Source organism: Meles meles, chromosome 7 (assembly GCF_922984935.1).
Source record: "Meles meles chromosome 7, mMelMel3.1 paternal haplotype, whole genome shotgun sequence".
Lineage (NCBI taxonomy): Eukaryota > Metazoa > Chordata > Mammalia > Carnivora > Mustelidae > Meles > Meles meles.
This window is the reverse complement of record NC_060072.1, coordinates 96,648,286-96,660,627: the sequence shown is the minus strand read 5'-3', so window position 1 is coordinate 96,660,627 and position 12,342 is coordinate 96,648,286. Positions and strand designations below refer to the sequence as shown.

At 43.2% G+C, this 12,342-nt stretch overlaps 1 protein-coding gene across 1 annotated transcript in view; it reads right to left on the bottom strand.

The window, feature by feature from the left end:
- Window positions 1-478: 478 nt before the first annotated feature.
- HSD17B6 (hydroxysteroid 17-beta dehydrogenase 6) overlaps window positions 479-12,342 on the bottom strand; it is a 39,748-nt gene continuing 27,884 nt past the window's right edge. The window contains exons 2-5 of the mRNA XM_046011422.1: window positions 10,775-11,104; window positions 8,719-8,977; window positions 4,245-4,408; window positions 479-1,083 (exon numbers count right to left, since the gene is read on the bottom strand). Of these exons, the coding sequence (XP_045867378.1) occupies window positions 866-1,083; window positions 4,245-4,408; window positions 8,719-8,977; window positions 10,775-11,087 (954 nt within the window). The 5' untranslated portion in view covers window positions 11,088-11,104 and the 3' untranslated portion in view covers window positions 479-865. The remainder of the gene's footprint in view (window positions 1,084-4,244; window positions 4,409-8,718; window positions 8,978-10,774; window positions 11,105-12,342) is intronic.

Here is a 12,342-nt window from a genome sequence, read left to right as displayed (position 1 = left end):
AAATACTTGACTGAACAATAAGCAATACTGTTCACATACTTAACAATGCAAAAGTGTTCACATACTTAACATTGTAAACACTATTAATTACTGAAAATAAGATAAAATTTTATTTAAAAATATTAGAATACAGGAAATGGTCAGGAAAGTGGTATAAATAAACTAATAGGAAAATCAACAGGATTTTTCTTAATGGGAAATCAATTGAGAATGTCTAAACTTAATAAATTAAGAAATAACAGTATACTACTTAGAAATACAGAGGTTGATACCAGAAGAAATAGCTAAAAGTTGAAAGCATTTACCTCTGAGGAGCAGCAATGAAGGGTAGGGAACTGCTGTTTTTTATTTTTAAGCTTTTGAGTATTAATGGAACATTTAACTGTGTGTGTGTGTATGTATTATTTTCATTTACAAAATTAAAAAATCATTTATTTTTAAACAAGGAAGAAACATCATCAAAAATAGCTAGCAAACAGAGAAGAAAGCAAAATGAAATATTTATTAAAAGTACCAGAGTACAAAAAAAAAGTACCATAGTACAAATAAGGATAAGGAAGCCCATATATCTCTCAATAGTCCTCAAGCAATAGTGTATCATAGCCCAGAACTATTCATTTACATAAAGAAATAATACCAAAACAAGTTGAATTATTTTCGGTTTACTTTGTTTAACAGGCAAAGAAGAATGATGTATTTTGGAAATATTCTCATCAAAAAATTCTTAAAATAGTAAAAATTCCTCAAGGAATAAGCTTTGGGTATCTGGACTATAAACATGTTAGTTCCTAATAAGAATTACTGAGACACTAATTATCAATTTCAGACTTTCTTCTTCATTTCGAGAGCAATCAACCAGTTTTCTTTAGACGGCTTGGGCTGGTTTGGGCCAAGATCTAGTCAGTATATAGTCTGACAGTGATGTAGGTAAATAGGAGAGAGGAATGAAGAAAAACTGAGAATCCCAACCAGCTGAGTATCGAGTGCGGGGATACACAGACGTCAAAGCATGTTCCATGCAGTCAGTGACCAGGTTCAGGTTTGTGCTACATTTCAACAGCTCTTGTTTGACGCCATTGTAATCTGTATACAAACAGAGAAATGGTGGTCAGCCATCTTATTCCTTGCGTTTTTGGGTTTTTTTTTAAGATCTTATTTATTTATTTGAGAGAGAGAGAGAGCATGAGTGGGGAAGAGGGGCAGAGAGAGATGGAGAATCAGGCTCCCCACTGAGCAGGGAGCCTGACACAAGGGCTCGATCCCAAGACCCTGAGGTCATACCCTGAGCCAAAGGCAGACACTTCACTAACTGAGCCAACCAGGTGCTCCAATCTTATTCCCTGTATTTTAGGGGTGCTTAGGTGGCTCAGTGGGTTAAAGCCTCTGCCTTCAGCTCAGGTCATAATCCCACCAGTGTCCTGGGATGGAGCCCTGAACTGGGCTCTCTGCTCAGCAGGGAGCCTGCTTCCTCCTCTCTCTCTGCCTGCTTCTCTGCCTACTTGTGATCTCTGTCTGTCAAATAAATAAATAAAATCCTTATTCCTTATATTTTAATGTTAGGACCCTGCTATACAGCCACAGAAATCTAACATTTGATTTCTACAAGGATTAGGCTGTAGATCTATGCTTCCCAGTGACAGCCATTAGCCAAATGTAGCTATTGAACACCTAAAATATAGCTAGTATGACTAAAAACTGAATTTTTAAATTTTAATTAATTTTCATTTTAAAACTCAAATCTATTTCTGGAAAACATTTTAGTATTTTTGGAGTTGTCCATGGATCAGAATAATTTACAGTGTTATCCAATAGAAATAATAATGAGAACCACGTATGGAATCTTAAATTTTCTAGTTGCCACTTAAAAAAAAAAAAAGAAAACAGGGGGTGCCTGGGTGGCTCAGATGGTTGGGCAGCTGCCTTCAGCTTGGGCCATAATCCCAGGGTCCTGGGATCAAGATCCAAATCAGGCTTCCTGCTCAGCAAGAAGCTTGCTTTTCCCTCTCCCACTCCCCCACTTGTATTCCTCTCTTGCTGTCTCTTTCTCTGTCCAATAAATTAATAAATAAAAATCTTTTCAAAAAATAAATTTAAAGGGCGCCTGGGTGGCTCAGTGGGTTAAAGCCTCTACCTTCGGCTCAGGTCATGATCCCGGGGTCCTGGGATAGAGCCCCGCATCGGGCTCTCTGCATGGTGGCGAGCCTGCTTCCCTTCCTCTCTCTCTGCCTACTTGTGGACTCTGTGTGTCAAATAATTAAACAAAGTCTTTAAAAAAAAAAAAAAAACATGAAATTAATTAATTTTAATAATACAATTATTTGAGGCACCTGGGTGGCTCAGTGGGTTAAAGCCTCTGCCTTCAGCTCAGGTCATGGTCTCAGGATCCTGGGATGGAGCCCCACATCGGGCTCTCTGCTCAGCGGGGAGTCTGCTTCCTCCTCTCTCTCTGCCTGACTCTCTGCCTACTTGTAATCTTTGTCTGTCAAATAAATAAATAAAATCTTTAAAAAAAAAATAGTTATTTAATCCTCCATATCCAAATTACTACCATTTCAGTATTTATTATCATTGTGAAATTGTTAATAAGATAATTTATATTCTTATAAATAATGCTCCAGCGACTCTAAATTTTCTTAATCTACAGATGAAGTATTTCCTAGGAAAATTTAGCATCCGAGTTGAGATATGCTATAAGTGTAAAATATACACCAATTTTAAAGGACCAATAAGAAAAAGAATAGAAAATACCTTATTAACAACTTTATATTGATAATAACTCTTTGAACAATTCCAACTCTTTTTATATTCTTTTTTTTAAAGATTTTATTTATTTGTCAGAGAGAGAGCATGACAGAGAGTGAGCACAAGCAGTAGGAGCAGCAGACCAACTCGGGACTCAATCCCAGGACCCTGGGATCATGACCTGAGCTGAAGGCAGACACTTAACCGATGAGCCACCCAGGCATCCCTTAATTACTTTTAAATCATAACAGACATATATATATGACATGATATATATCATGACAGATATATATATCGACTATATATATATATATATATATATATATATATCCTTTTATATGTATGTACTTTTATGTATAGTCACTATAAATTCTATTTTCCTCTTAATTTCTTTTGTCAAACTCTATGTATCCAGATGGGAAAAAAATTCCCTAATACAGTTTAAACCTCAGACAGGGAAGAGTTTATAACTACAGCTGGCCCTCTGCCATGTTGGGAACGATATTTCCCTAGCTTACTATGAATTCTGAGAGGCTCAGGGACTGTTCTGTGCCAGCTTTTTTCTTGATTCAGTTTTTCTCCCCTCTGCTAATGGTGACCCTCTTAGGCCTGATGCACCCAGAAGACAGTGCTGGAGGTCGGGAGTCTTCTGTCTGCATCTCTCTCTGCCTTCTTTTCTCTGGACTACAGCATCACTCAAAGCCAGTGCCCGGGCTGCTCGGACCCACCCATCACAGGGTCCCTTTGTGAAAGGCGAACTGCTCCCTTTGGCCTTGGCAAGCTGCTGACTCCTTTGTGTGAAGAAAAACCATCGCTTCCCCCAGGAAGATGGACCCCCACACCAAGGTGAATGACTTACTCCTATGAAGAAGGCTGCTTTACCTCTACCCCCAAACTGCCTCCTCTTCCGGGTCATAAGAATGCCATTCTTACAGACATTGAGCCATCTCACTCCCAGGAGGCTCCTGAAGGCTACACATGGGGTCCAGTCTCTGGGCTCAGCCAATAAAGCCTTGCAAAGCTGGCCCTCACCTAGTCCCCTCTACCCACCACACACCCTCCCTCCCCCAACAATAAGGCATGGAGTTTGTGCCTGGGCCCTTTGTTACTAAAGGGGTAGACGATACTGAAGGCTGTACTTCAGTTGTGCAGGCCTCCCACACCAGTCCTGCCAGACTACAGAGGGGCACACTCCTCTCCAGACCCAGAGGTTCCGGGTCTCTAGCCACGTAATGCCTCCCTAGTACATAGATGGCCCAGCCCATACGAAACAGGGCAGAACAAGCATTGGCCCTAGGCTGTCCATACAACCTCTTCCTCAGCCATGAAAGCCATCACCAAGCCAACCATGAAGGCAATGGGACCTTACCCATTCACTCCTATCCTGCGAAGGCTTTGTTTAAGGAGTTTTGTTCTCAGAGGACCTGCCCATCATTCTTCACCAACCCTCTTTTCCCCTTCTCAGGCAAAGAAAAGCTTATCTTAGGCAAAGAAAAGCTCACGGGCATCAAAAAACTTCTGTCCATAGGCTTCTTTAACATGTGCAGGGACTTCTTCCCAGGCTTGCTTGAGCTTCTCCAGGCACCGCTGCAACTCTGTCATTCCGGTTCTGAAGTAACCAGGCTCAACTATGCTGATTTTCACCCCAAAATGTTGAAGCTCACGCCTGAAAATACAAACCCTGGAGTTAACTCTTTTGATTGAAAGACATGATTTCAGTGCTCTCAGGGAGGAAAACAAAACAAGTTTTAAAAACATCTCTACTGAATATTTTGAAGGATAAAGAAATGGAGAGGGAAAAAAAAAATGTTTTTAATGTCCTAGGTCCAACAATGGGAACATGATTATACAAACTACCAGAACCATTCAGTTCTACATCCACTCTTTTCGCAGAGTCATGAAGTCCCTACCAAGTGTTAGACAGGGGAGCCATGAAAGGCAAGGAAAAACAAAGACAGCATTTTTATGGCAGCTACTGTGCTAAGCATCTTACATGCACAATCTCAGAAAACTAAGACTCAGTTGCTTGCCTCAAAAGCTCACAATGAGTGAGTCTGACAAGTAAGCAAATCATTGTTAACACAACTCAAAAGAATTACAGGGACACCTGGGTGATTCAGAGGGTTAAGCATCTGCCTTCAGCTCGGGTAGTGATCCCAGCCAAGCAGGGAGCCTGCTTCTCCCTCTCCCTCTGCTGCTACCCCTGCTTGTGCTCTCTTCTCTCTCTCTCTCTGTCAAATCAATAAACAAATAACCTTTAAAAAAAAGAATTATAAAGGAGAGATATTCAAGGGGCTACATAAGAAGAGAGGAGGAGGCAGAGAGTTTCTGAGGGAGTCAAGGAAGGCTTCAATGAGGAGAGAATGTTTCACTTGAGCCTTGAAGGATAAAGAGGAAATTTCTGAGTGATAAAAGAGGAAGAACAGAATACCAGATAGTGGGAACTGGACCTGCAGAAGCATGGACCTGTGAAGAATTACCATATATTCAAAGACTACAAAAGACCATTAATGGAATCTGAGGTGGGCATGAAAATTACAAGTCATTGGTCATTCTAGAATATTCAGGTTAGTTCAACAAAGAGTTCCAGAATCCTTACCGGGGGCTGGGTATGTACCAGGCACTGTGCTAAGTACTGCCTTCACCAAGTGAAATAAGATGGCATTGCGTATCATGGGAGAGGTATAGTCTAGGTGTTTGGGGACAGTGATGAGGGGTGTTCCCTAATCTGAAGGTTGAAGTGGCCTCACTGAAAAAGGTGAAGCCCAAGCTGATTTCAAGGAGAAATGTTTGAAATAATTGGTCCATAAGAAGGTAAAACACATAGCATCATGACCCCCTAAAGCTCTGAGTGGTTCTCAAAGTGTGGTCCCCAGATAAATGGCAATATCAGCATCTGGGAGTCTGTTAGAAATACAAATTACTGGGCTCTAGTCCAGATTTATTAAGTCAGGAACTCTGGGGGTGAGATGCGACAATCTGTGTGAATAAGCCATTCAGGCTCTGAGGGAACCTAGAGGTTCAAAACTACTTTTCTAAAGGAAAACCCTCCCTTATCAAAGCAAAATCTAAAACCTTCCATGGTAGAGCCTCAGAGAAAGACTGTCCTGGTGGCTGTGTGTGCTGGAGAAGAGAGAGGGCTGTGTAAGCCCATGGTGCCTCTGCCCTAGAATTTCACTTCCCCTTGTGGCTTCCTCACTGTGATTCCATCACACCATGAGATCCGCGTTCCCTCTAAAAGACCAGCTCATGTGTGGGCCAGAATTCCTTTCCCTGTTCAGCCTTAGCACAATTAGAGCACACTGGAATTTTCTAAGATTTCTAAGAATTCATGATTTGCACATTGGAAGGCCATTCTTTGTTCTTGGTCTGAGAATGAGTCAAGGGGTCTGAGACACCAGTGAAATACAGGCAGCAGCCCCATGGAGGCAGACAGAAAGTCAGTTAGGCTGGAAGCCAAGCAAGGTGCCTGTCCCATGGTGACAACTCGCATGACTTCAATTATTTCCCTATTCCCTTCCTAGGCAGATAATACAATATGCGTATTATAAGAGATATCTACCAGTCATGGCACATGATAAGCTAAATAATGGCCCCCAAAGATGCTGGGTCCTAATCCCTGGAACCTATGTGGCACCTTGCAGTTGTGATTAAATTAAGGATCTTGAGACAGGGAGATTATGCTAGATAATCTGGGTGTGCAATCACAACTACCTTTTTTTTTTAAAGATCTTATTTATTTACCCGAGAGAGAGAGAGAGAGATAGCAAGAGAGAGCATAAGCAAGGAGGAAAGGGAGAAGCAGACTCCCTGCTGAGCAGGGAGACCGATGTCGATTCTGATCCCAGGACCCTGCAATCATGACCTGAGCCAAAGGCAGACGCTTAACCGACCGAGCCACCCAAGTGCCCACAATCACAACTATCTTTATAAGAGAGACAGAGGCAGATTTGAAGGCCCACAGAGGAAGAGAAGGCAATGTGACCTTGGAGGCAGAGACTGGAGTGATATAGCAACAGCCAAGGAATACCGACAGCCCATAGAAGCTGGAAAAGTCATGGAACAGAGGCTCCCCTAGAACCTTCAGAAGGAACCTGGCCCTGTCAACAACTTGGTTTGGGCCCAGTAACACTGATTTCAGACTTCGGCCTCCAGAACTGTGAGGGAAGAAATATGTGCTGTTTTCAGACACTCCAAATTATAGCAGCCACAGGACACCTGGCTGGCTCAGTCGGCAGAGCATGTGACTCTTGATCTTGGGGCTGTGAGTTCAAGCCCCACATTGGGTGTGGTAATTACTTAAAAAATTAAAATCTTAAAAAAAAAAAAAAAAAGAGGGGCGCCTGGGTAGCTCAGTGGGTTAAAGCCTCTGCCTTCAGCTCAGGTCATGATCCCAGGATCATGGGATCGAGCCCCGCGTCAGGCTCTCTGCTCAGTGGGGAGCCTGCTTCCCTTCCTCTCTCTCTGCCTGCCTCTCTGCCTACTTGTGATCTCTCTGTGTCAAATTAATAAATAAAAGCTTTTTTAAAAATTTTAAAAATTAAAAAAAAAAAAAAAGAATTACAGCAGCTATAGGAAGCTAATACATGGTACCTAAAATATTCACAGCTCATTTCCAAGAATGAAACTGCCCTAAAGTCAGTTCCTGCTTAACGGGGAGTCTGTGTGGCAATATTTTGTGCCATGTGACTACCCCATCGTGTCTCCAGCTAACTGGACCGGGGAGGGTACCTGCTGGGAAGGGAGAGCCCTGCTTAGCCTTGAAGAGTGGCTCTGTCTATTACTACCTGTGTTATGACCATAGCAACCTACTAATCTCTGCCCCTGTTTCCTCACACATACACTAAGGATAAAAATAAGACCTTCCTCATTGGGTTGCTATGAAAATTAAATGACTTGTTAGATGTGAAGTTCTCACAACAGTGCCCCTGGCACATAATAAAGCACACGAAAATGTCACAGAATAGGTCACCTGGCACACACAGAAAATAAACAAAGCTAACAGAGTACTCCCTCTTAGGAATGAAAAGGTAAAGGGAAATATAAAAAGGAAGCAGCTGACAGAGCGACACAAGGTTGAAACAGTGCCTGAAAAAAGCCAGGAGGTAGGCCCAGGGCCATAATGGGCCATGGCAGGCGAACTGAAGGTCTAAGAAAAGAAGTGCTTAGATAAAGAAAAGAAATACAGAGTAAAGCAGATGAGTGCCCAGAGAAAGAGTCACCATGGAGAGACAAGGACAGGCTCACTGTAAGGAGGAAAGAAGACAGTCATCTTCTCTTCAGAAATGAAATTTTTAAAAAAAGATTTTATGGGGGTGCCTGGGTGGCTCAGTGGGTTGGGGCTGCTGCCTTCGGCTCAGGTCATGATCCCAGGGTCCTGGGATCGAGCCCCGCATCGGGATCACTGCTCGGCAGGGAGCCTGCTTCCTCCTGCTTCCTCCTCTCTCTCTGCCTGCCTCTCTACTTGTGATCTCTGTCTGTCAAATAAATAAACAAAATCTTTAAAAAATAATAAATAAATAAAAATAAATAAAGATTTTATGTATTTACTTGACACAGAGAGTACAAGCAGGGGGGGCAGCAGGCAGAGAGAGAAGCAGACTCCCCACTGAGCAGGGAGGCCAATGTGGGGCTTGATCCCAGGACTCTCGGATCAGACGCTTAACTGTGTGAGTTACCCAGGTGCCCTGAGAAAGGAAATTTTATCAAAGCTAAATCTTGAGAATTAAAGTGTGATGTGGTGGAAGGAAACAGAGACCTACGGTCAAAACACAGTTCTGCCAAATCTGGGTTGCGGCAGGTGAACTTTAGGAAAGAGACTTAAATCGGAGCCTCAGTTTCCTATATAAAACAAACTAGTAATAATATCTATAAATCAAGATTTTTGGAGTAATGAAATAAGATAATGTAGGCGAAAGCAATTAGCACAGTGCCTATGACATATTTGTTGCTTTTGTTTTAACTTAAGAGTGTTACCTCAGAATATCTGAAAAGGCTTCTACTCCATACTTGGAGCTACAGTAGATTCCTCCAAAGGAAGCAATTCTTCCCAGAATGCTGGAGACATTAACAATCCTCCCATGTGCTCTCCTCACCAAGGGAAGCATGCTCAAGGTCAACTCAATCAAACCAATGAGGTTCACTTTGAAGACATCCATATAGGTTTCCATCTTCAGCCACTCGATGTAGCAATGTGGGTGGAAGATGCCTGCATTGTTGACCAGGCCCCAGAGTCCTAAAACAAAGTCAAAGCGGAAGTTCAGTTTCAGACAAAACCGACAGACTATTTACCTTAATCCGTCTTCCGGCTGACAGCAACTAAAAATGTTAGACAAAATGTATTTTTTTAATGTTCTTTTTTTTTTTTAAGATTATTTACTTATTTATTTATTTGACAGAGAGAGGGAACACAAGCAGGGGAGCAGCAGAGGGAGAGGGAGAAGCAGGCTTCCTGCTGAGCAGGGAACCCCATGCGCAGCTCAATCCCCGGACCCTGGGATCATGACCTGAGCCAAAGGCAACACTTAATGACTGAGCCACCCAGGTGCCCCTGTTTTTTTAATGTTCTTAAATCTATCAGTTAACAAGAAAGTAGAGGAAGGTTAGGGCAAAAACTAGGAAAAGGCAGGAATCCAGAGACAATAAAGAGAACACTGGTGCCGGCTTTTGATTTGAGGGAATTTGCCAACCAGTGTGAACTTGAATTTCAATATTTATAGCCTCAAAAAAATACACAATAAGATATGAAGTCCAGAACCCACCTAAGGTAGGGATTCTAATAAAAAATACTTTCTTCATTAAACCGGGATCTTTAATGGCTATGCTATCTGTATAAGGGTGAGATAGAAAGTCCTTCCAAAGGACTGAGAGTAACACTGTCCACCTTGAACTTTACCGTTGTGGGGAGGGAGCAAGAATCATCCCTATCAACCCTGAGGAATCATTACTACAAGCCATCTCTCATCAGAGTTTGCAGCCCAATTCCCACTATCTGGATGTTCCAAAAATGTCAAGCCAAGAATTAAGTTCAAGGTGATCAAGGCTTCTGAGCACCCCTGGCACATGATAGAAGCAAACATGGATCCTCTCTGGAAGAATCTTTATGTAAGGCATCAGGGAATCACCAGAGCTACTAAGAAAAATTGTAGTTCATGGTCATAAATCAAAATACAGAAGGAAACAAAACACCAAATGCAAGAACCAGCAGAATCAAGAGAAGCAAAACAGGGGCGCCTGGGTGGCTCAGTGGGTTAAGCCGCTGCCTTCAGCTCAGGTCATGATCTCAGGGTCCTGGGATCGAGTCCCGCATCGGGCTCTCTGCTCAGCAGCGAGCCTGCTTCTCTCTCTCTCTCTGCCTGCCTCTCTGTCTACTTGTGATCTCTCTCTGTCAAATAAATAAATAAAAAATCTTAAAAAAAAAAAAAGAGAGAAGCAAAACAAGACTCACAAAGACATTAGATACCAGAATTATAAGACATATCATATAAAATATGTATGCTAAATATAACTTAATTTTTTTAAGATTTCATTTATTTATTTATTTGTCAGAGAGGGCACAAAAGCAAGGAGAGTGGCAGGGGGAGAGGGAGAAGCAGACTCCCCGCTGATCAGGGAAACGCCCTCTGCCCCCCATGTGGGACTCAATTCCAGGACCCTGGGATCATGACTTGAGCCAAAGACAGACACTTAACCAATTGAGCCACCCAGGTGCCCAGGAATAACTCTATTTTAAACAGTAGCCGGGGGGAGAAGATGACTTTCTTAAGAATACCTTGAAAATTCTTTAAACAGAAACATAAAGAACTATGGTTATAAATACTCCACTGGCAAGGTGAGATAATAGCTTCAAATCCATTTGGCTCATTTTTCAAGGTAAACATTGTTAAGGAAATGAAACACCACCAAAGATCACAACTATCCTTCAAATGAAAAAGACAGCCTTTTAGGCCCTACTTTGGGGTATTACATGTAGAGAGAAAACTTTAACAACTTCATGCCCAAGTAAATGAAAGGAGAAACTACTTCTCCTTACCTCTGTCCCCTACTCGCTCCTTCACCCAATGGGCGGCCGCAGAGATGCTCTCTGTCTTGGTGACATCCAGGATCACCGTCTCCAGCCTGTCTGACGTCTGGCCTCTCAGCTGCTGGGCCCCCTCCTCCGTCAGACACGCGGCCAGCACCCTCAAGCCTCGCAGGTCCAGCTGCCGGGCCAGCAGTTTCCCGAAGCCCGAGTCACAGCCCGTGATGAAGACGTACTTGTCTTGGAGGTAGCTCACCACCTGCCTCTCCCGGTACCAGCGCAGGAGGAAGTAGAGGCCCACGAGGGCCACCAGGCACAGCCACATGGTGAGGGGATGCCCTTCTGTTTCAAAAGAAAGAGACCAGCTTTCACTTCCTTCTGTCCTTTTCTCTTTAACCAGTTATCTACTGAGGATATGCTATGTGCCAGACACTGCTCCTGGAGCTGGGGACTCTACAGTCACCAATATTCCTGGAGCCACAGTCCAGAGAGGGTATCAGAGGTAACAGGATGAGTGCCAGGCAGTATGGCCAGTGTCCTAACAACAAACACACAGTGTGATGAGGCTGCAAACGAGTGGGATTTGAGGCCTACCAAGTTAGAAATGGCTTCACAGGGGGCAGTGTTTTGGCAACTACTTCCTGTAAGACAGCTAAGAGTTCAAGAAGCAGACCAGGATGAAGAACATTCCAGGAAGCCACAGCATGTATTTAAAGGAAGTGGTGGGCAGCATGACTTCCCGATGCCTACAAGCCCTTCAGCGTGGTGCGGCATAGAGCACACAGAGGACACAGACCTGGTCTGGGCATTCCTTCTGGGCCACACTAAAGAATCTGGACGTTATCTTACAGGCAACCAGAGTGTGCTGTTATCGGGAGGTATTCCATTGAGGAGTAAGATGAGCACATTTAGCTCAAGAGAGATCTGCCCCACAGCGTGAGTGGAAGGTATATTTAACAGGGCTGTGAGGAAGGCAAAGAGATGGGTTGAGAGACCCAATTGTTTGGGGGAGATACTGCAGCCAAAGTAGTTTGTAAATAAAGACCAATCAGATGCGTTGTTGAAATGAATGTTCAGAGAGGCCTACATTTCTTCATGTAGTTCTAGAGAAACAGCCACCATTTGGGGGCAGCCTATAGTGTTGGGTGCAGTAACATATGATTCATAACGACATAAGACACCATCACAGATGGGCGTGAGCCCACCAGCACATCATAAGGCTTGTACATGACACCTGCATGAGGTGAATCTATACCATTCATACTCTTTGGCTTGGGATTCAGGCCATCGAGGGGTTCAGGCCTTTGACTTACTCCTTAGGCTTCTTTTTTTGGCCACATCCCTCTTGCACGAACTCTTCAGTCATAGCAGCTTCCAGTACCCCACACAGTACAGGCCTTTCATGGCCCAGTACACAATTCTCTCAACAATCCCTTCTTTCCCAGTCCTCATCCATTTGGCCAATAACACTCATCCATTAATACTCAGCTGAACGATCATTTTGATTCAACAAACACCAATTCAATACCTACTATGAGTCAGACACAATGTTAGGCACGGATAAACAACGGTAAACCCAA